Raw genomic sequence first — 24,153 nt, forward strand, 5'->3', positions numbered from 1 at the left:
CCCAGACTAGTACATGTAGCTTTATGGCTCATCATTTTGGGTAAGCTAGCTAGCTAGGAAGGAAGCCAGATTTTTTCTGTGTTGCAGGATTTATAGTTTGTTTGCTTTAGTATAGCTGGAGATTTTCGTAACCCCTAAACACACACAGGTTTAATACACTCTCATGGAATGGCTCTAAAATGTACTGATTGCTACCCCCCCCCCCCCGACACACACTCGAACTCATATACACCCATGCACACTCACACACACACACTCACACTCAAACACACACTCACCCACACACACACAGTACATTATCAAGGAGAACTTCCACCCTCCACCACTCTCCTCCGAAGATTCCCCTCTATCCCTCAAAAAAGGAGACATCGTTGAAGTCCTTGACGACAGCATAGACGGGAAATGGTTCATCCGAACACAGCCTGTGACGATAGCCGGCAAAATGAACCACGGTTGGGTGCCTTCCTCCATCCTGGAGAAGATGGATACTGATAGTATAGATGGCAAGAAGGGATGGGTACAGATTACGGCTGGACCTCTGTCTGGCAGTTCAGACGATGACAAGTGGACGGCCCTCAGGCAAAACAAAACGGGGTTTGGGAGTCGCGATGTTCAGAGTCAACAGGTGTGTGTATTACCAAGATACATGTACGTTACTGATCAGTTGTTATAGTAACCTACTACATGTAATTGCCTAAGAGTAGTATATTCAGATTTCTTTATATGTGAAAGTGTGTGCTTCTGGTTGTCTGGGAGTTCTGTGCCTTGTGACCATTGCTGAGCAACGGAGCCTCCTTTTTCGATTTAGATTTCGCAGTTGTTATAGTAACGTAATTGCCTAAGAGCATCATATTCTAAATGTTTGAAGTATTTTCTTCTTATCGTCAGGAGAGTTAGTTCCCTGTGCCTTGTGACCATTACTGAATGCTTAAGTGTACATTGCTACTAATGGAAGAATTCAATAACATCTGTTTGCATCTTATGTACATCAATTATCGACATGTATGCACAAGCTTTATATTCAGTCACCCCTATATAGCGACAGTGTTTATGTATTCACCATAATAGTCCTCGTATATGTCAATAATGCTTGTATATGTCTGTAGACGGCAACCACGGTAGCTTTTCCACATGTGTGAGTGTGTGGAGTCTAAACAGTTACCATATTTAACTACCATCATTTTATTATCATAATGTTATTATGCGAATGCGAATGGCTTCACAAAAATATGATCGCACAGACCTATACAGGCACACTTGTACAATACTTGTCTGTTCTGATCAATTTGTCTAAATTTTTGCTGAAGCTTTTCAATCGCAAAACCATAATACGATACTATTCGATCTGTTTGCCTCAATAGTGAATGTTGTAAAACTCTTCTTGTAAGCTTTTGTCTGTGCCACATTGTGTGATGAATGCTCTATTTACAGACAAGATGTTCTTATTCAACCTTCTACCCCTCACACACACACACACACACACACACACACACACACACACATGTCAGGTGATCAGTGCTCTGAAGAAAGTGACGTTTGGTAACGAGACAAAAGACGAGGACGAGGACGAGGGGATTTCCCTAGACAAGGGGCGTCGGAACAGGCCAAGGTGGGCAGGGTTTTGATCAGTGTTTATACATGTACGCTAATCCTGAAAGTTACCATAGCTGTAAATTGGTCTAGGCTTTGATGTGTGCAAGAGTATAAATTAGTTCTACTTGAGAAACCTCGTTAATAAGGCTACAGTGATCATAGGCAGCTCAGCGTTGATTCCACAGTCGTACTACAACATCAAAAAAACTCTTTGAAGCACGTGTATTACACACCTGCATGGCCTTCATTGTATCATTACGTAGAGGTTGAACAATATTCATTCAGAGTAACCGCTAGAGGCTAGAGCACCTACATGTGTGTGTACATGTACTGTAACAGTACATTGTACTTAGCAAACCGGGAAAACTCTTATTATTGAGTATTCATCAGCCGTGTGTATTTTGTGTGGTTCAAAATTACCGTTCTCTGCCCCCCCCCCCAGGTCGATGACGGCTCCTGAGGTTTTCCCACCTGACATTTCAGTGCATCCTCCCTCACTGCCGGAGCTGAACCGATCCCATAGTTCCCCAAACTCCTCCCCTAAACACACGAACTCTGACAGCTTGTCCATTGCAGATGTAGGTTGATTAAGTAGCACCTCCCTTAAAATAGCACTGAGGCACCCATTTTTTAGGAAGCATTTTCCTACTGTGCATGTACATGTAGGTATGGAGTAAATAGTAGCCACATACATACTGGGATATTATCTACATGTACCTTGAGAAAAGTGGAACAGTTTATTTGAGCTTCCTGCTAGATGTAAGTCTTACTAGAGTGTTGTACATTTTAATCACAAAACAGTGTTTATAGTGAGGTCATAAAATCACCATAGACCCCACTTCAAAGAATCTCTGTGAAGCACTTCAAAACAACATCACCTAGGTTACCTTTGAACCTCTGTATTCCTTTCTCCCAATTATTGGTAGTGGAAGTAAACTTTCCTTTGAGCCTCTAAATCATTAGTCAACACACACCTCAATGTACACGTGTAGGTGCTGCTGTGCACACTACCCCAATGACTAAGATACTTTTCTGGTAGCTATACTTAGTACTGCATACATCTTTAGTTATTAGAACTGACTATGTGGCTATAAGCAATAATAGCTCTATCTGCGTAACTTTAATTAAATGCAATGTAGATCTCCTTTTTCCACATTCAAATGAAAGTGTATGTACATGTGTTCCCGTGAAAGCAGACAGGCTGTACTTGTGCGTGACCCATTGCCCTGTTTTTAGCGTACAATGGTTGGCATCACTATCTGATTGTGTGTCCTTTTATGGCTTGGTGTACATGACAATACACGTGTAGCACTTGATTCTCTGGTTGTCACATGATTTATCACATGTCACCGGATTATAGGCTGAGGGCACTGAGTGGACCAAGATACAGTGGCGTAAGAAGGTTATAAAGAGAAAGAAGAGTGACCCTAGAAGCGTCTCTGTCTCCTCAGACATCTCAGAAATGGGAGAGGTGTTTCACGACGAAGAAAAGGTGAGAAAATTGGAGTGTGTGTTTCTTTGAGTGTTCTCGGTGTGTATGGCTGCCAAGACTTAACCAGAGCCCTTACTAGCGGCCATGATGTACATGCATTCCACTAATTGCTGCTAAGATACAAATTGAGAACAAAGCTTCATCAACAACCATGATTAACATATCAATGACAATCAAATATTACATAACTGTGTCTTTTTTCTGCAAGGTTTACAATCCACTACAACATAGCAACTTATGTAACTTAATTGGCTCGTTCACAAGGTTTAAACGTTTTGTAGCATCACTTTCGAAAGTAAACAGAACACTGCCCACACACACACACACGCACAACACACACACCAGCTTCACACCAGTAGCAGTGAGGAGACTATGGACAAAGAAGAGGCCGCAGAAATGGATGCCAAGAAAGTGGAAAAAGCTCACCAAAAACTTGAGTGAGTGGTCCATTATTTGTAGTTTGTAAACGATTGCACTATCCACCTTTATAGATAGAAACTCGACTAGTTCCATTAGGTACATTTTTAGCGGTATAGGACATGATAATAGTGCCAGTTTCCTTTAGTACATGCAGTCATGTATATAATTATGTTACGGTTTACTGTATATCTATGGTGCTATTTATAGACTAGGAAGTCGGCTAGGCTGTTAATAGACTATCATGAATACCGTATAGAGGGTATATTTCGAGGGTATAAATGTTTGTGGTTTTCGCGGATTAGGCATGAACCGCGAACATTTATAACCGCGAATTTAATATTTCATGCATGCATGCTGCAAAAAAGGCGCTATTCCACGAAAATTTAATCCGCGAAAACCTTTCTAAAGGCACATCCGCGAAAATTTATACCCTCGAAATATACCCGCTATACGGTATACACAGCGGGGAGTTTTTTGTTCTATATAGCTGAATCCTACAAGCTATGTGGTTGGTAGATGTGTTTGTGGTCGCATTGTGTTGTGGCGCCACGTAGTCTGTCTGTCTGTCTGTGCTCACTTGGATGGCAAAGTGGTGCGTTTACAGCATGGATAATAGCAACAAGTTATAAGTTTCGTTGTCGAATAAAAGCGAGTAAAAGCTAAAACGCCTTGCTATAGACTAGCTAGCTATACGCGGCTTTGATTCGAGAGTGAGCACTCTATATACCACATGCTTTGTTTCAAGTGAACGATATACAACACCTGAACCTCGACTAATGCCAAGGTTCTGCACTTTAATGCTCTAGTTTTCATGTGAGCCCGGTTAGCTCAGTTGGTAGAGCATCAGACTTTTAATCTGAGGGTCAAGGGTTCAAGTCCCTTATCGGGCGAACACATTTTTTTTTCTTATTAGACTAGCTGAATCCCGCTAGCTATGTTATGGGTGGATATGTTTGTTTTTGGATGTGTTTTGTTTTTTTGTGGGAACTCTTATCAGACGTTTAATCCTTATCGGGAAAATTAGTTTTGTTTTCAGCTGACCAGCTTTGTGGACATTCTTGTGGTTGCATTTGTGTTCACTTTCATGTGGGCCCGGTTAGCTCAGTTGGTAGAGCATCAGACTTTTAATCTGAGGGTCAAGGGTTCAAGTCCCTTATCGGGCGAACAATTATTTTGGTCTGTTTTCTACACCTATAATAATTATATGGTGTTAGGCACAGTTTTGATTGTGGTTGTTTTTTTACACTTTTCGTGTGAGCCCTGTTAGCATCAGACTTCTAATCTGAAGGTCAAGGGTTCAAGTCCCTATTCGGGCCAAATTTCTTGTTTTCATTTTGCACTCTTTGTTTTGCAGGTTTATACTGACAGAGTTACTTCAGACAGAAAAGGACTATCTGGGAAGTCTTGAGCGACTTATCAATGGCTACCTGAAGGAGATGCAGAGTCCCAATCTACCGGACTCACTCAAGGGAAAAGAGAAACTCATCTTCGGGAATATTCAAGAAGTGTTTAAGTTCCACGACACGTAAGTATACCATACCTATCATTGTGTATAATACGTTTGTGTCAATTAAAGACTATTGCTTAGTGCTCAAAAAACTAGATCTGTGTTCATGTACACCTATCTACATGTACTAGCTCTCAGATTGTAAACCTATTGCACTGTACCTAACTGTCGGTGTATGTGCTTAACAGTGGTCTAGGTAGTACTTGTTATAACAGATGTAACTTAATATAATTATTGTCTGATTTGAGAATTGCCTTATATGTATGTGCATTCTGTACTGCGGGTGGGAATGTGTGTGGTTATCCTGGTATGTCGGTGCGTCCTTGTGATTACTAGACCACTGTTTAGTGGGCTACACTTCAATTAGTTCTATATACTCCTACTCTTCCTCAACTGCTTTGTACTGAAATATCCCTACGTACTCAAAGCATTTTATGTCCCCAAAGAGTCTTCAGGCATATCACACGTCCATGTGTTGTTCATAACAAGCTTAAGTTGGGATATGATTGAAACTGTGCATGTTTATTGTTGAAGCATATGTTGTTAATTGAATCACCTTCTGGCAGGACCGGAGTAATCACTCTCTGTTTAGATTATCAGTGAATAGCTGTTTAGAATACTGCAGGTGGCTTTGTAGGAACACTGGAGGGTAGATAATAATAATGGCTAGTTTGAATTCTGTTTTGTGTGTACAGCACCTTTACCCCCCCCCCCCCCCCCCACACACACACACACAATCAGGACGTTCCTTAGTCTATTGGAGGAGAGCAGTGGAGATGTGGAAAAAACTGCCAGCTGTTTTGCAGAACACGTGAGTGCTCTTCTATAGCGTATCACTCAGCTGACTTTTACTCATAGCCTGAGGTATAGTATTACGCATGTGTATGGTTATCTGCAGGCTCATCAGTTTGAGGTGTATGTGACATACTGTGAGAATAAGCCAAAGTCAGAGTCGTTCATCTGGGCCTACCATCACACCGGGGGAACGTTTTTTGAGGTGAGGGGAAGATGGATGGGTGGTGTACTGTGAATGTCTTTTAATGGCTGGCTATAGCTTATGTTGCGATCATGCTTTGTCAATTAGGTGGGATAATGTTACTGAGTGTTGGTACATTAGTACCCCTTAAAGAATGTTTATGGGTACAGGTTGCCACATCAACTAGTACTGTGGCATGCATTTGTAAGTGTTGTTTAATTTGTTTACCCATAGCAGTACCCATACTTCTGAGTGTTGTAGGACATTTATGGACATGTACGTGTACGTACATGTATGTCGGCTCTGTTACAGTATGTTGCTTTGAATTTTGAATTTAAATTTGAAGAAACATTATTTTGCTTGAACTTGGTTACTTTACCAGACACCCACACACACCCACACACACACACACACACACACACACACAGGAGGTTCAAACCCAGCTTGGACACAAGCAAGGTATCAACTCTTTCCTAATACGACCCGTCCAAAGAATCACAAAATACAAACTCCTCTTATCCGACCTCCACAAAACTGCTAAGAAGGCTCAACTGGACACCCCCATTCTGGAGAAGGCTCTCTCGCTAATGGAGGAGATTCCTAAGAGAGCTAACGACGCCATGACACTCAGTATGATCTGCGGCTACGACGGAAACATTCACTCGTACGGCCAGCTGATAGCACATGTGAGTGGTGGTCAGGGAAGGCGGTCTTAAATAGGTTTTACTGTAAATTACTGAGCTTACTCGTCATTTTCTAACCTTTAAGTTATTGAATACACTGTAGCTTGATTTGTGCTTCATACAATAGTTGCATATACCAGTACTAACCTCTCGATTATTCAGAGTTTATTAGCATGTACATGTACATGTACATGTACATGTACATGTTGATGGTTATTCATTAAAATACTCAAACTCGATCATATGCACTCATTACACGTGCACACTACAGGATGAGTTCACGGTGTACGAGCGCTCTCGTCGGACAGCTGCCAAGAGACACGTGTTCCTCCAGGACCAGCGGCTCATTCTCACCAAGGAGAAGGACGCTGACGGCATGTACGTCTTCAAGGACGCCCTCAAGGTATGTGTCTCACTAACTATTCTGTTTAGTAGTTACCAATATTTTTTTTAGGTGACTGATTAATAACTTGATTAATAACTGAATCTCTTCGCATGTTTGAATAACGGAGTCTTGTACTGTAACAGTAGATCCCTTCGTACTGCTACATTTACATGTACATGTAACATGTTTGTAGAACAAAGTTTTCGTCGTTAGAACAGGGGTAGCCTTTGTTGATGGTTGTTTTGAATGCAAACCGTTCATTTGGGACTTTCTTCCTTTACGAGGGGTTCCATTATATACACATGTGTTTAGCCTTGTACATCACTGTGTGTCTCAGTAGGTTTGTCCCCCGTTTTCTACTACGTCGGGTGTTTGCCCTTGTACACTCATGACATGACATACATGCTGTACTATAGCATACGAGATTACTCCCCCACCACACACACACACACACACACACCCTCACAGATTCACAGTCTGTCAGTAGCGGAGAAAGAGGGAGACAATCCGTGTCGTTTTGCCGTGGGAACGGGATCTGTTGAGTCCTGGGAGCAGTACTACGTATTAGAGGCAGCCACTGCTGAGAAGAAGGAACAATGGGTGCAGAGCATCAAGGAGATTCTCAAGGGGCAGTTTGAACTACTCAAAGGTGAGTGTGTGTGTGTAGTGATTGGTAATGAGTTAATGTTTTACACCGGGCCATGCTACTGAAGCCGATGTGTGACTGACTGTGTGTGTGTGTGTGTGTGTGTGTGTGTGTGTGTGTGTGTGTGTGTGTGTGTGTGTGTGTGTGTGTGTGTGTGTGTGTGTGTGCGTGCGTGCGTGCGTGCGTGCGTGCGTGCGTGTGGTGTGTGTGTGTGTGTGTGTGTGTGTGTGTGCACGTGCGTGTGTGTGTGTGTGTGTGTGTGTGCACGTGCGTGTGTGTGTGAAGAGAGTTAGCTCAAATCGTACATGTACATGTATGATACTCGTGTATCTTTGCACTGTACATAATTGTTGTTCAAAAAATGCTTCTATTCTCTCAGCTCTTCAAGGACCTCGTCCCAGGAGTAAGACGTTTGATGTGTCAACTCAGCCGTCACCGTAAGTACAACTATACTGTACGTGTGTGTGCAAATGTACGATCACATTACACGCTTCAAGAGGCATGCTATTTAAACTCCTCCCACCTCCTCCCACACAGTTTCCAACCTAACGACAGTGTGGCCATGATCAACGTGAGTGATGACTCTGAACAAGAGGACGAGGAATACCAACCACCACCCACTCCCAAAACCACAACCTTTGCTGCCGTGTTACCACGGTTACAAGGCCCCACCCACACCATAGCCGAGCCCACCCCATCCACGCCCCCCACACAGACACGCCCCTTCAATCTCTACTTGGTGGCCGAGGACTGTGCCCCACCTAAAGACAACGAGGGGATCATGTATGTTCGTCGTGGTCAGATTTACGATATTCTGGATAGCGCATCTGATTGGTGGTTGGCCCGGCTGATCAAAACCGTGGGTACGGAGGGGGAGAGAGTGTGTGAGCAGGGCTGGGTACCCGGGTCGTTCCTGGACAAGTACGAGGGGAAACTGTCCCCAGAGGAAGAGGCAGCTGTACAGCATGGTGAGGGAGGGGGAGGGGCACTATGTGTCATGCATGTACATGTACAGTGTATCAGTGTGCGTTTACTATATACATGTACTGTAAACACAGCATCTACATCTACATTTTATAATTAAACCAGTATAACCAGTATTCTCATTTAATATTCGTAAGTACTGTATGCTACATGTACAGTGTATGTGGACTCGCACGCGTTAAGTAGAGTAAATTTATCTTTCTTTCGTTGTTCAGCCCTCCAACAGAAGCGTCTAAGAAAGCTCTCGGCCAAGTTGAAAAAGGAGCTCTCATCAGGGGACTCCCCCGTTTTCAATCGCCACACCTACAACTCCAGCACCCTTCCAGCTAGGACCAAAGCCAACGGTACAACTAAGAAAATATCGCCGAAAAGAAAGAAATCTAAGCTGACCCCAAACAAGGTTACGATCACTAGTAGCCTCTCCTTTCAGGAGAATACGACTAGTGAACCTATTGAGAAAAACGGTAGCCTTGGTAAAGAGCAGGAGCCTAAGGTGAGATATCAAGAACTGAACTGTTCGCCTTAAAGTATTTAGTAAGGGTCCTTAGCTACTAATCTCAGGTTTTTTGGAGTACGTTAATACTTTTGACATCCTAAGTACATGTACTGCATGCAGTGTGTAGACCTCCCCATTTGCTGATGTTAACACACACACACACCACACACACACACACACACACACACACACACACACACACACACACACACACACACACACACACACACACACACACACACACACACACACACACACACACACACACACACACACACACCCTCACACACACACACACACACATCACACACACACACACACACACACACACACACACACACACACACACACACACACACACACACCCTCACACACACACACACACACACACACACACACACACACACACAGGGTCCAGAGATAGTCACCCCACTCTCTAGTGAGACGGTGATAGCCGGTCGCTCCATCCAATTGAAGTGTGAGATCAAGAGTTGCGTTTACCCCGCCCCCAACATCACATGGTCACATGACGGCATCCCGCTGAGTATTGATAGGGCGTTCACCAACTGTGGAGAGAAAACGTGCGTCTTGAAAATCAACGATGTTCAACGAAGCGATGAGGGACAATACTCCTGCAATATCAGTAACAAGATGGGGGTGGTCACATCCACGGCCACCCTCACTGTTCTTAGTAAGTAAAAATGTGTGTCAGTTCCTTCGACAAAAATCTTGCTTGCTGTTTGAGTTGGAAGGCCCTAACAGTAAAGAATCGATGCCTGTCGTATTTAACAGGAAGCTTTTTATTGGGCCAAATTTTTGTTCAGTGTCGTCTTTGGCGTTTACAAAATCACTCGTGCATGTATTTTTGTTTACTGATTGCATTTATTTGTTTACCTCAGGTCACCCGGAAGCTCCTGGTCAGCCGAGGGTCCGTCCATTGACCTCGTCATCAGTGGCTCTGTCGTGGGACGCACCATTGTACACTGGCAACTCTACCATCACCATGTACCTAGTGGAGTGCAAGGACACTCTCTCGGACAGGTGGGTGTGTGGGTGGGGGGATTTAGGGCTTACACATGCACACATCTATTGTAATGTACATGTACCTGTAGCTTAGCTAGTAATGTGTCAATTTGTTGATAGTCTCTTACATCTACATCTATATGCAACACTGAATTTGAGTTTCGTCAATTATACATGACCTTGTACATGTATTGTATGTGCACACGTCACGTCGTGTACATTATATAAAGTCTAGAGCTCTGGTTCAACGCTCTCATACATGTACATGTACTGTGCATACTCCGATAAAATGTTGTAACCCAAATTATTCTCACCTAATTATGTCAGTAAATTGTACTACCAATCCTCATGCATCTTGTCGCACACAGATGGAGCACTATAATGAAACGCATCACTGAGCCGTCTGCCATGATTGATGACCTTGTCCCGGGGTCAGAGTACGTGTTCCGGGTCATTGCCGGGAATCAAATAGGCTCCAGCGAGCCCAGTGCTGAGTCAGCAGTCACCCAAATGGCTAGCCTATCCTTGAGTAGCGAATTCTCGCTGAACCAGTTTGACGACAACTATGAGCTGCTGGAAGAGATAGGACGGTGAGAAAATGATGATACAGCTTATTTTTAAGTATAAAAATATAATATAATTATACAGCTTATTTTACCGTCTATTAATTTATGAAAAAATGTCCCACTACCGTATAGCGGGTATATTTCGAGGGTGTAAATTTTCGCGGATGGACCATTACAAAGGATTTCGCAGATTTTATTTTCGTGGTCTGAGTTTCAGCCTTTTGGCGCATGCGCACATCAACATGCATCTGTACCTCCACACCGTTAGCCTCGAATCCATAATACTGAACACGCCTACTATTCATAAATTTTCGTGGGTATAAATTTTCGCGGTACAGGCTCAATCCGCAAAAACCGCGAACATTTATACCCTCGAAATATACCCGCTATACGGTATATGGTAATTCCAAATTGTTCGCTTATGAACGCACAGAAATACAGTGCACATTGGCACAAACATACCCTATCCATTAATGTTTAGCTACCTTCTCCCTTCTCTCTCTATGCAGTGGTCGCTATGGTATGGTGTACAAGTGCCTGCAGTCATCCACACATCAAGTGTGCGCTGCTAAGCTCCTCCCACTTGATGTCGGTCGAGACCACGCCCAGCATGAACTGAGCATGCTCGGACGAGTTGCCCATCCTAATCTAACTCAAATGATGTCAGGGTATCTCACACAGACGCACTACATCATCTTGTTCCAACTGTAAGTCTACGTGCATGTATAATATAATTAAAGACAATCATCGTATATAGATGACACACCCCTAAATGCCCTCTAGAGTGTGTATACATGTACTTCTCCTATTGCAAACTATTATAGAACTTGTCTTATTTCATGCCTCAACGTATGTACATGTCATCCTCTCAAATAGTTTTTTAGTATCATTAATTTCAGGAGTGCTTCTGTTAAGGAACAAGTTAGTAACTCTTCTTTTCCCTCCTGCAGTATCCCTGGTGTGAATTTGTTTGAGTTCTTCACTTCTCGAGACTCTGTGAGTGAAGCTGAGACAGCTGTTGCCATTGGACAAGTTGTGGGCGCTCTTTGTTACCTCCACCAGGCCAACATTGCTCATCTGGACATAAAGGTACCATAATTACATGTAGAAACCAGAGGAGTGTTATATACAATAAAACAGTAGAGTATGTAAAAATGTACGAGCATGGAAACAGCATCATAGTAGACTGGTAAACATGTATGCTGAGAACGAAGTTTTATTCGCATGAGACATGCAGGATCACTGCAAAGTCAGCAAAAATGCCTGGAGTCTTTTTATATGTGGCTCCTTGGTATGTTTTCTGGCAACAACCACAATCATATTATAGCTTTCTACTTTAGTGTCCCTTTTCCATTGTTCCTGGTAAGGGATCACTTCAGCTGCAAATACATAGGATACCTTGAATAAAGGCCGCGTGTAGCTAGCTAGCCCTGCAGCCAACGTATTCGACAACGAAGCAAAATCTGCCACTACTGAAATAGCTTGTTGTGTGAAGGCTATCCATGCTGTAAACGCAGCGCTATGGCATCCAGGTGAGTAAACTCAGATATTACAGACAAACACACCTACGAATACTATAATCTGTGGTTGCCCATGCGCCTCGGGTTAATAGTTGATCTGTACTAATACTGCTAAGGTAATGTTCACAGTATATGCTTACTCAGCGAAAACGGCAAATATCAATTTTAATCCCTCGAAATAATTATACCCGCTATGCGGTAATAAAATCAATGTTCGAGGCATGTCACTCAGTATGGTCAACATTCCAATGCCAGCCACAATATACATGTACACACACATTGTACTATTTAGCTCACAAACTCATTAACAACTCCCCTCCAGCCCGAGAACATAATGGCAGTGGAAGTAGGAGAGTCCAATGTTCCAGAGATCAAACTAGTCCACTTGGAGAGGTCAAAAGAGATCTTACCTGACACAGACGTCATTGTCACCAGGCTGTATGAAGAGATTGACTTTGAAGGTACAGTATATGTTCACAATGTACCCTGATAGCTATTCTGAAAGTGTGTGTACTATAAACCCTGTCCATGTACATACTACATACTAGATACAATGCACATTAGCTGCTGGTGTTTCTGTGTGCATTTTTTTCTTACTGTGCCTTGATGTGTTAGCCACTGGAGGTACGTACGATAGAGCTGTCGTACATTTTGTAAATTTTCACAGTGCATCAATAATTTTTGTTGTCTTTCTGTAGCTCCAGAGGTCTTGTTGGGCCAGTCAGTCTCCATGGAAACAGACATGTGGTCGCTAGGAGCTGTCCTTTACACCCTGTAAGCTTGACACCCACCCACACTGTGTCATACCACGCCCACATAACACTATCACCTTGTCAACACACAGATCCCACCCGCCCACACACACATACATTGCCACCCAGTCACATGCATGTACTCTCACTTTCCCACAGCCTCACTGGAAGCTCTCCATTTCTTGTGGACTCTCAGGATCTGACGAAAGAGAACATAGTCAAAGGAAGAGTGTCTTTCCCAAACAAAATCTTCAAGAGTGTATCCGGGAAAGCCAAAGAGCTTCTCACACAGCTACTTGTCGTTAATAAAAAGTGAGTCCCTTCTTACCATAATTATTCTAACAAAGCAGTTGTTTTGTCCCTTTACCATAATTATTCCAACAAAGCAGTTGGTTTATGCATGGATTATTTTTCTATATGCCCCTTCTTTAACGTCGACACCCATTTATTAAAGGCTTTAATAGCATCAGCATCCATGACATTCCTCTTTTTTAACGTAGCTCGACACCTATATTTTCCCCATGCATTAATATTCATAGAAAGGTTACTATAGCATCATCAGCATCCATAACATTCCTCCACACACACAACAGCAAGCGGCTGTCGTCCAGCAAGTGTCAGAGTCATGCATGGCTGAACCATCCTCCGTCAAACACACTAGACCTTCAAAAACTGAAAGACTACATGTCATCTAGAAAATGGCAGAACACAGACAATCTAAAAACTTCTTCCTATACCTTGCTCTAGTGGACATTGTTCTTTAGAATTTTGTTTTGCGATGTGTTTTAGTGCAAAGTCATTTTTATTATCATTATTATTATAATTTATATAACGAGTGTAATAATAATTAATATAACGATTGATCATGGTTGACTTGTGGTCAAAATCAATAATGGTTTACCGTATCTATATTATAACTAGAGCACTAAAGTGCAAACCCTCGGCTGGTGACATAATTATAAAGAAACCAGAAGAGTTATAATGCAGTGCATGTAGTGATGAATAATTATCATGTATGACTTATTGAACTGCATGTGTAGCACAGTAATTAACTCAGGAGCTAATCCAGACTGGAGGCATGCTGAAAAATTTGAGAACAGGATATATTATTTTATATATGTACTGTGGACTAGCTAGGATCACAGCAAAGAAGCCTGGAGTCTGACTCTCATGCAGAGAAGTATATATCTCCTAGAGTATAGGACACAGAGACAAACCAGACACAATTCTAGCTTTCTATCGTATCCACCCTTTTCCACAAACAATCAGTAATAATTATTATTGGCTTATGACATATTTCGAATAATAGCCGCACATGGTTTATGTTTCAAATAATAGCCGCGTTTAGCAAAAAGTTTAGCTGAAGAGTTAGATCTAGAGGGATTGGAAACGGTTGAGTAACATCCGCTAGAAAGTCTCTTTTTACTGGGTATGGTGTTATAAATTAAAATAATATGTTATAAATTGCTGAAAGAGATGATGTCTCGAGGAAACACAGCTTTGGGAGTTACCCGGCAAAAATGTGCTTATAATATCCTCGTAACGCGGATAATTTTCGAGGCTCCAATGCAGATACAATGTAAAATCATCACGTGCACCACTCCGTTTCCTATCCCTCTAACTCTTCAATCTATGGTTTAGCTTGCCTTTTCTGCGAAACAAAGACTTCTTTGCAAAATCTGCCAAATTTTAAGCCTTAGTTTTAATGCTACAAGTTTCCCTCTACGTACAAATTGTGATGCCTAAATCACCAGGTAAGCCAAACTGAGCGACAGACACACACACACACACACAGACAGACTGACAGACTACTGTAACTGAGGCCGCCTACGCGCCTCAGGTTAATTACTAAAAGCACTGCTAGCCCAGATGATTCGGTGTATACATGTGTCAAAGCCATTACACACCGACTAAAAAAACATTCCACAATGTGAAAAATTGCTAGGATTGCCCAAAGGGAAAACTTTTAATTAATAAAAGCGTGGAAACAAGAAATTCGGTGAGCTAGTGCAGTATAAAATTATCCTAATTGAATGCATATTGTTTATGTCGCTATTTATGGTGGGCCGTTATGGTGGGCCGTTTGTTTCAAAATTCAAATGTTACATTTTCATACAGATCACAATACATTCATTCATGCAAGATGTGCAATTTTCATTCAAGAGCATTCAAAATTATTCGTTCAAGATTCAAGATTTTGATGCATAATTTCAGATGACTTCAAGTATGGTGGGCCGTTTGTTTCAAAATTCAAAAAATTCAAATGTTATATTTTCATTCAGATTACAAATACATTCATTCAAGATACATATACAGTATTCATTCAAGATGTGCAATTGTCATTCAAGATTTTAATTAGATTACAATACATTCATTCAAGATTGAATGAATAATCTTGAATGAAAATTGCACATCTTGAATGAATGTATTGTGATCTGAATGAAAATGTAACATTTGAATTTTGAAACAAACGGCCCACAATACACACCACACTTTTACACAGTTTTGAGACAAACGGCACCTCATATTAATCATGACATGTGCATGTAAGCAGAACGTCAAGAAGCAGTATATAGGCCTATACTATATAGACGTTCAAGAAGAGAATTCGAATATAAATTGCATGATTTGCTGATCGATATGGCTATAGAATTGGGTCAGCCTATCATTTTATACTGATAATCACTCTACTATATATAACCTCGATCCCAGGCCATATTTCTACTACATTCAATCTAAGGGCCTGCATGTGAAGGAGGCTACTATACAATGTACGTCTACATGATCTATGGATATTCAACAATAGGTATTCGGTTGTAGTCGCCCTCGACTGGTATATAATTATATAGTCAACATTGGGTGATAGGGGTAACTAAGTTATGTCCATGATATTCCCTCCCCCTGCAGATAGCTGGATACATGCTTCCCTATACAATGAGTTGCCGGGGGTGAGGGAGTATAAGGGAAAGTACAAAGCTATAATTATATGCGCCCAATGCATGTGTATGGGACAAAGGTCACTATAGTGGGTTGTCACTTCCCCCATGCATGTTTCCCCATATCTCATTGATTGATAGGTACATTCGCATTCTAGCATAATCTACCAAGGACTATATATACTTGCTTGTCATTTTGAGGGATAGCTGTGCTGGTCTACATTAATTAATGATATGCAAGGTATTCTGCAATTCAGTTATTTCTGGTTGTCATCTTCTTATGAGGACATAGTCATAACATATACTGTTCAGTGAGTTTTCACGCCTTCAAAATAAATGCTGAAATGTCAACATCATGCATGGGTGTTTGTCTTACAGTTAACAGTATAATTATAACTGCTTAAATAATCATCACAGCTTCAGATTTTGCAAAATGTTAGGTGTGGCTGTCATGCCATTATTATGTCAGTCTACATCTTTCAGCTCTATGCAGGAAAATGATTTTTACCGTCTGAGCAGGATGGCTTCAAAGGACACTGAAAACCCAGAAAAGGTGATTATTACATATATACTATAGCAAGTTTCTATTGTAATTTTAGCTGCAACCAATCAAAACATCAGTGCACTGCATGCATGTATGTATGTAGGTCTGTAACCTATATATAGGATGCCAGCTAGGCGACCTAGCGTTCAATTAGAGACGGATCGGCCTGGGATCGAGGCTAGCTCAGCTCTAGATATCTAGTCTTTACTTATAGTGCATGCAGACATTAATTTGTTATAATGCCATAGATATAATTATAGGTCAACCACGCAGACGTTAATTATTATTGACACATCTCATTAACCTCCGAAAGTATTCGCTATATATAAATGTAAGCAAGAGTTCATTTGATGTAAGCTTTATGTACTAACATAAGCTTGCAGATATTATACCAGGAGATCACATGTATACAGATTGCTCTCTCGTCCCCTGGCTCTGAGACGGTGCTACGGCAGGGTCTACTCTTCGGCAAGCTGCCTCACATGAAGGATGTAAGGCACCGTTGTGTATAAAGCGGAGTCTGGTCAATCAGTATACACTGTTTGTACATATACATGTGATGTTAACTATAATTGTTGAGTATGTAAAAGAGTGCAATAGGTATACTATATAATTATTATGCTTCTAATAATGATGATGTGGTTGATTGCAATGCACTTTCTTTTGCCCTTGTACAGTGGACATTGTACAACCTCCAAGTTACCCCCACCCACCTACACATCCTGGATGAGGTTAGGGTCCTGAAGAATTATACCGTAGTAGCCACTTCGTAAATCTGTCTACCCCTGTTTCTTGAGGCTACTGAGACCACATGACATATTAAAATCTATATTCATTCCATGCATATGCCAAGCTAAGACAGTAGTGGATGTGCTAAAGCTGCAGTTCCGAGGCCCTGTTAACTGCATGGCACTCATTTTGTTGTTGAGATATTCGACATCTTATACATGTCCATGCATGCATGAGCTATATATATCGTTACGGGGAAGTGTTAAATTAATTGGGTAATTCCTTTACGTTTGTTTACAGCTTCACTGTACATGCAAAGTATGTCTTGTCATAGCAAATCTCAAATATGGAATCTGTATATACTTCAGACACACACATGTACACATGCACACATAAAGAATATACGAAGTTTGAAGCTTGAAAGCTCAGGCATGATGGTGGGAGAGGATACAAAGAACAAGAGGGAGTTTTGCTTCTACCTCTTCAAATTAGGACATGGAAAGCACACATTTATGGTATGTTACCTGATATCTCCCTATAGGCCTGTATAGCTTTTAGTACACATTTAGGGTATATATACGTTACTGACCTGATATCCCCCTGTATAGCTTTTCAAAGGCTATAGCTTGTACTGAGTGGAACAATTAAGCTTGGTTTGGTTCATGCATATTTGATTGACCATGCATGCATGTACTATCCTGCTGCAGTGTGACAGTCCTAGTGACAGAAACTCTTGGATTTCTCAGCTACAGAGTGTTATTGATGACAAGAACAAAAACATAGTGAAGGTTGTTATTTCCTCTGTCAGTTGTCATTACACATTGACAAAACCATGCATGCACCCACTATACCATGCATGCACAGCAATTACATATTACTCGTTTATAGTCCCTCTGCATGTGTAAGAGCAAATCATGTAGCTTAACTGCACTCCCTCACCCACCCATAGAAGGATCTTGACATATTATCATCTAATACGCCTGACCGCTCCACGTTTGAACGAGGGGGGAGCACTATTATCGGCAAATCTACTACCAATCTTCAGACACGTGTACGTGCATGGAAATCATCAGTGGTAAAGTTCTTTCAAGCCAATGATGTAAAGGAGGTCAAGATAGCTGAGAGGCGTATACATAGTTGCCCTACAGTCAAGATTTATTCTGCCCCTATGAAGATGAGTAGCTCTAGTTTCCCTGTGAGTGGGGACGGTCAGTTTGTGAGGGGCGGAGAATTTTTCAAAAGAAGTGATGGTATGTATGAGAGACTCCCTTTACAAGTGAGTCTTGCCTCTTGTGTATATAGAGTATATATTATAGTACATATATGAATTTGCTAGGAACGTCTGAAGAAGCAGCAGAAGAGATCACGAGAAGAATCTGCCAGAGCAGATCGACTACCTCATCAGGACGACCTCCTGGATAAGAGGAACAGTGGGTTTGGCTCATTTATTAAGACAGCCACTAAGACCCCGGTACCACTACTCATACCTAAGAGAAAGCCGTTAACTGAAGACAGGTTGTGTAAATATGACAAACTGATATGATGGGCATAATTATATAATGTACATGTACGGTTATACGCGGTCTATATGGAACTCAAATGTTTGTCCTAAGAAAAAAATGGAGTGATTATATCAGTGTAATCAGTGTAATCCCCTATCTAGGTATGGACTGATTAACCTGATTCAGGCAGAGAAAGACTATCTGGGAAGTCTTGAGCGACTTATCAGTGGCTACCTGAAAGAGATGCAGAGTCCCAATCTTCCAGACTCACTCAAGGGGAAAGAGAAACTCATCTTCGGGAATATTCAAGAAGTGTACGAGTTCAGCAAGTGAGTTGTGGAATATTACATGACAATGCTGAATCATAGTAATTATGTGCATGATCATGCAGTATATGTTATAGTTAGAACATGGGCATGAGGTATCTACGTGTTATAGTGTCCCAAAGGTCAAGGGCGTAGCCCGAGGGATGAGGGACACTATAACCATAGATACCGAATGCACATGTTCTAACTGATTTAGACTGATCCCAAAACCTATTGGCTACTAGAAATGCAATAGCTTAGCAACAGTCAACCTATATATACACAGCCAACCTAGCAACTGCATTATTTTTTTGAAAACTATAATATCTGAAGTTGGCGTCTCTGTGTCTCTTATTGAGTCTATTCAAGTCAACCCTGTTCCTCCACCTCAGCTCAGTTTATGGACAAAATTATAGTCCTGGACCTAGCTCCACCCACAAAAGGGAAACATCCAGCTCCTCCCCCAGTTTTGCAGCAAACAACACTTTCCAAGAAACGAGCGGCTCTTACTACCGAAAGGAAGACACCTATAAGCTAGAATTTGCAGCAAACAAGCCCAGCAAACGAGCGGCTCCTATACTACTCTTGAACAAAGCCAAAGGAAGAAGCCAAAGCTAGAATTCCAGCACTTTCATACATCCAGCTCTCCTCTCCCATGCAGCCTTGCAGCAAAAAAGTACAGCACACTGCTCAAGAAACGAGCGGCTCCTACTACTCTCGAACAAAGCCAAAAAATACTCTAGAGCTTCTCTCTTCCATTCTAGTTCTGTTATTATGTTACTGATAAAGCATCTAGCTACAATATTTTTTATATGTATCTTCTTGTAAATAACAATACAATGTATAATGTTGTAGTTTAATTGTAGCCCAGAGCAATCTATAGTACCGGTACTATAGCTCATAGTTCCCTGCTAAATACACTCAAATGGGATCTATATCTATACATTTGCTGTAGCTGACCAATTCTTAGGGAGCTCAATCACAAAAGTAGACATCATGTTAGCAGCTCAAAGGTCATCATTAATTGCATAGAATTATAGGACTTTGGTTTGCAAACACATGCACCTTCCGTTCTCTGCATGGTGTATTAAGGATGTTCCTTGGTCTGTTGGAAGAGAGCAGTGGTTCTGTGGAGAAAACTGCCAGCTGTTTTGTAGAACAGGTGAATATACGATCATGTGCAAGTGTTTCTATACTATTAAGCTGTACTTCACCATTGTCTTACGAAAGCAATTGTTTGTGTATACAGGCCCATCAGTTACAGTCGGTGTATACAGAATACTGTGCGAATGTGCCAAGGTCAAGGTTCACTATCCAAAGGAGCGAAGAAACTTTTTTTATGGTATATACTATACATGCATGCCACTGTATGCATTGCACCTATACAATGTCGTGAATGCATAATAAATGTCATGGTGCACAATGTCACGTAGCATTCATAATACATAATTATGAGCACTTGTTGCATTTTGACCTCTGAATCAAAGGAAACACTGTGCCAGTATCTGGATATTGGCATAGTGTTTGGATACTTGGCACATATGGCTGAAGGTTACGTAAAGCCCACCCACCTACCCGCCCACCCAATAACCTGAAACGGTCCCTTTTACAGTATAACACGAATGCATTACTTTATGGTAAGCAAAAAACGCGTCTGGTGCATTCCACAGCCCACCACAAGTAGTTGCAAACTAGTTGTCCTATAAAAGGAGTGATGTGTACACGGAAAGGAATGCAACATATCAGTTGTTACACAGCTTCACTCTTGTGGCACTCGTGCACGTGTCACAACTATTACATTGCATCAACACATCAACCTACGTGCATGGCTAATAATCATTTATTCACAGGAAGTGCAAACCAGGCTCAATGAACAAGTTGACATATATTCCATCCTTCTGGTGCCCATGGAGAGATTCCTTAGTTACTCTGATGTACTCGGTACAATGCAAAAAGCAGCAAAGACGGCTCAACTGGACACTCCTATTCTGACAAAGGCTCACTCACTAATGGTGGACATTAGAAGAAAAGCTAATAACACTTACACCCTTAATATAATTCGTGGCTATGATGGAAACATTCACTCTGGAGAGCTGATAGAACACGTACGTATATATATTACATCATTTATGAGGCTCACAACAATGCTTGATGGACTGTCCGTAATAATTATAGTATCATACATTCCCTCTCATACACATACATACAGGATCTTTTCAATGTTAAGGAGCACTCTCTAACAACAAAGCAGTATTACGTGTTCCTACAAGAGAAGGAAATTATCTTTACAGAACCACCAAATGCTGATGGATGTGAATTTAAATTTGCACTAGAAGTGAGTGTACATGCACTGTATATGTATATAGCGGTATAAGTGGCTCATACTGGTGAGCAAAACCGGACTTGTGAAATTTAGATATGTATATCTGACACTTTCTATGAACACAGATGCAAAATGTGTGGCTGAGAGAGAACTGTGTAGAGACTCAGAAGGTTGGCATTGCCGATTATCCTATTGATCCACTTGGTTTTTCCCTGGGTACAGGATCGGTGGAATCTCAAGGATTGTTCTACGTCTTAATTGCAACCTCCGCTGAGGAGAAGGAACAATGGGTGCAGAGTATCAAAGGGATTCTCAAAAAGCAATCCGAGCTGCTCCAAGGTGAGGAAGGATATTAGCTAACATGTATACCTCAATCTTAAATGGGATTCTGTAATTATTCAGTATTCTATATTATGCTCACATCGACCATAGCTTTCATGAACCAAGTAAGCCGCTCTGTGAAACACCTATAGGTAGTACGTACTTTTATGACTTGCTATCCTAATAGCTTCCCTAGTGAAATACTTTTCCACCTCTTCCAACAGGTACAGCAGAAGAACAAGAGTACACGAGGAAACTAGACAAGCTTATGAATTCCAAAGAAAAGATTGATCTTCATTATCTCAAGATGTACTTCATAGGTCCATCCGGTCTCGGCAAGACAACCACTCGCAAACGTCTAACGGGATTTTTCACGAACCTCGAATCAATACCGGAGGAGAAACGTGAGCGATGCAGCACCTACCTTGCTGAGTGTACTCAAGCTCTGGCTGTGGTTGGGGATTCTCCCCTTAATTTGTTTCTCAAGACCTCTGAGACCCTTGACGAAGAAGCCCAACTCATATTTTTGTACTTGTATGGAAGCAAAGTGAGTGAAGCAGCTAAAGAAATTGAATCCACTATCACAAAAAAGATCCATAAATCGTCAACTTCTGCTCAGTTAAAGAAAACGCCTGTACACCCAAACCCGAGTGCACACACTGTGAAAAATATGAAATCCCCATTTGAGAAAGAGGAAGTGAAAGAAGAGGAGGATAAGAAAGAAAAAGAAGTTCAAATCATTACGGTTGATGTTGATCAGGTCATCAGCAGGCTGCGGTCAATTGTAGGCTCAGGCAAGTACGTCGAGCAACTGCTAGGCAAAGTGTTGATCAATATTGTCGACATTGGAGGCCAGCCTGGCTTCATAGAGATGTTTCCATTCCTGAGCAAAGGCCCGGGGATTTTTTTGACCTTCTTTCCTTTGGACAAAGATCTCGATGACCCTTGTGAGGTATCATACGAACGTGATGGCGAGAAGATTACTCCGTACAAATCATCGTACACCATTCGACAAACTGTCTCACAAATCCTCTCTGCTATCAACCACTACGGCACTGTTGATTCAGACATAGACCAAGAGCTCTCTCTTAGAATCGGCAAGCTTGGTTTGGCTAAACCAGTTGCTTCACTCATTGGCACTTTCAAAGACAAGCTTGAAACACAGGTCAAAACTGAAATCCTCTTTGAAAAGCTAGCTACTGAGGATGTGGGAACTGACAAAAGTGTCATCGAAGAAGCGATCAAGCATGCTTTGAACAAAGACTCACAGTCTGACAATCAGGAAGATACCACAAGTAGCCTTCAGAAAGCTGTCAATGAACACCTTGTTTCCGAAAATTTCAAAGAAGAAGTCAAACAACGTTTAGAACAGAACCTACAAGAGAAGAACGAAGCACTCAGAACAATTGCCTGCAACTTTGAGCATTTGCTCTCCGCCCCAACAGATGAGCAACACTTTATAGCTGTTGACAATTTCGGCGGCCTGGACGATGACATCAACCCACTTAGAGAGCATCTTCAAGACATATTTCAGAGCTTCTTCAGTAACGCTAAACTACCAATTCATCCATCTCAGCTTCTTCTCGGAGTTGTGCTGAGAAAGGAGTATGACATCGTTTCAATGGAGGACTGCATTCGGATCGGCCAAGCACTTAACATGTCAGAGGAGGATGTGCGATTCACTGTGTGGTACTTGGATCGTTATGTGGGGGCATTGATATACCATCCTGAAATCAAAGACAAGTGGTTCAAGGGCTATGTCATCTGCAGTCCACAGGTTGTTTTGACAGTACCAGCATTCTTGTTGTCGAGTCACTACTGGAGGTTCATTCCCAATCAAAAAGTTTGCGTCGCATCCGATTCACGAAAGCTGAAAGGAGGAACTGGACAGAGAAGGGGCAGTTTTCAATGGGAACTATCGAGCGATGCCATTCCGAGGAGAGCAAGAAGAAAGTACGAGAAGGCAAGCTAATTCCTGTTGACAAGCTTCTTAAGTTACTTGAGCATTCGCATCTACTGGCACCGATCACAGTGAGGAAGCCAGGAAGCGAAGTGGTAGAAACCCTGTACTTCATTCCCGCCATCTTGGAGTGTGCTTCATCTAAGGAGCTTCAGACACCACCCCCTGCTGATATCGACACTCCGTCTCCTATCAAGATCACGTTCGAGCCTCGCTACCTTCCGGTTGGTCTCTTTTGTGCGATGATTAGTGAGTTGGTCTCGAGAGGAAACGACGGAATTCTTGGCATGACTTGGGGGCTAATAGAATCTCGCGTGAAGAGGAATCTTGTTTCATTTCATGTTGATTCTGTGGCCCATCAAATCACTTTAGTAGCTCACGTCGACTGTATTGAAATTCGAGTTGCAAGGAAGGACAGGTCGATTGACCTCAGCAATCTTTGCTCCTATGCACTGTTGGCAGTTCTCTTTGTGATGAAACTGATCAGCTC

The 24,153-nt window shown here is 41.8% G+C and overlaps 2 protein-coding genes and 2 non-coding genes across 4 annotated transcripts in view; all 4 read left to right on the forward strand.

Moving 5' to 3' along the window:
* Nucleotides 1-13,906, forward strand: part of LOC135336899 (kalirin-like) — a 53,557-nt gene extending 39,651 nt beyond the window's left edge. The window contains exons 29-51 of the mRNA XM_064532770.1: nucleotides 293-625; nucleotides 1,509-1,609; nucleotides 2,036-2,171; nucleotides 2,954-3,085; nucleotides 3,431-3,522; nucleotides 4,860-5,030; nucleotides 5,754-5,823; nucleotides 5,911-6,009; nucleotides 6,417-6,674; nucleotides 6,943-7,074; nucleotides 7,525-7,705; nucleotides 8,082-8,139; nucleotides 8,240-8,670; nucleotides 8,902-9,179; nucleotides 9,594-9,873; nucleotides 10,082-10,223; nucleotides 10,574-10,795; nucleotides 11,281-11,478; nucleotides 11,722-11,860; nucleotides 12,614-12,752; nucleotides 12,990-13,065; nucleotides 13,203-13,355; nucleotides 13,637-13,906. Coding sequence (XP_064388840.1) covers nucleotides 293-625; nucleotides 1,509-1,609; nucleotides 2,036-2,171; nucleotides 2,954-3,085; nucleotides 3,431-3,522; nucleotides 4,860-5,030; nucleotides 5,754-5,823; nucleotides 5,911-6,009; nucleotides 6,417-6,674; nucleotides 6,943-7,074; nucleotides 7,525-7,705; nucleotides 8,082-8,139; nucleotides 8,240-8,670; nucleotides 8,902-9,179; nucleotides 9,594-9,873; nucleotides 10,082-10,223; nucleotides 10,574-10,795; nucleotides 11,281-11,478; nucleotides 11,722-11,860; nucleotides 12,614-12,752; nucleotides 12,990-13,065; nucleotides 13,203-13,355; nucleotides 13,637-13,790 — 3,975 coding nt within the window. The 3' untranslated portion in view covers nucleotides 13,791-13,906. The remainder of the gene's footprint in view (nucleotides 1-292; nucleotides 626-1,508; nucleotides 1,610-2,035; nucleotides 2,172-2,953; nucleotides 3,086-3,430; nucleotides 3,523-4,859; nucleotides 5,031-5,753; nucleotides 5,824-5,910; nucleotides 6,010-6,416; nucleotides 6,675-6,942; nucleotides 7,075-7,524; nucleotides 7,706-8,081; nucleotides 8,140-8,239; nucleotides 8,671-8,901; nucleotides 9,180-9,593; nucleotides 9,874-10,081; nucleotides 10,224-10,573; nucleotides 10,796-11,280; nucleotides 11,479-11,721; nucleotides 11,861-12,613; nucleotides 12,753-12,989; nucleotides 13,066-13,202; nucleotides 13,356-13,636) is intronic.
* Trnak-uuu (transfer RNA lysine (anticodon UUU)) lies at nucleotides 4,323-4,395 on the forward strand. The gene has a single exon. It is a non-coding gene; the product is annotated as a tRNA-Lys (tRNA).
* Nucleotides 4,596-4,668, forward strand: Trnak-uuu (transfer RNA lysine (anticodon UUU)). The gene has a single exon. It is a non-coding gene; the product is annotated as a tRNA-Lys (tRNA).
* A 2,506-nt stretch (nucleotides 13,907-16,412) lies between the features above and the next one.
* On the forward strand, nucleotides 16,413-23,823 carry LOC135337935 (uncharacterized). The gene is made up of 14 exons (XM_064533956.1): nucleotides 16,413-16,532; nucleotides 16,937-17,014; nucleotides 17,201-17,254; nucleotides 17,651-17,767; nucleotides 17,960-18,040; nucleotides 18,202-18,528; nucleotides 18,589-18,767; nucleotides 18,916-19,083; nucleotides 20,152-20,221; nucleotides 20,309-20,401; nucleotides 20,910-21,164; nucleotides 21,269-21,394; nucleotides 21,508-21,721; nucleotides 21,928-23,823. Exons 1-14 carry the CDS (start codon nucleotides 16,413-16,415, stop codon nucleotides 23,673-23,675), a joined length of 3,630 nt encoding a protein of 1,209 aa, XP_064390026.1. The 3' UTR covers nucleotides 23,676-23,823.
* Nucleotides 23,824-24,153: the final 330 nt, after the last annotated feature.

This window comes from Halichondria panicea, chromosome 6, assembly GCF_963675165.1.
Source record: "Halichondria panicea chromosome 6, odHalPani1.1, whole genome shotgun sequence".
Classification (NCBI taxonomy): domain Eukaryota; kingdom Metazoa; phylum Porifera; class Demospongiae; order Suberitida; family Halichondriidae; genus Halichondria; species Halichondria panicea.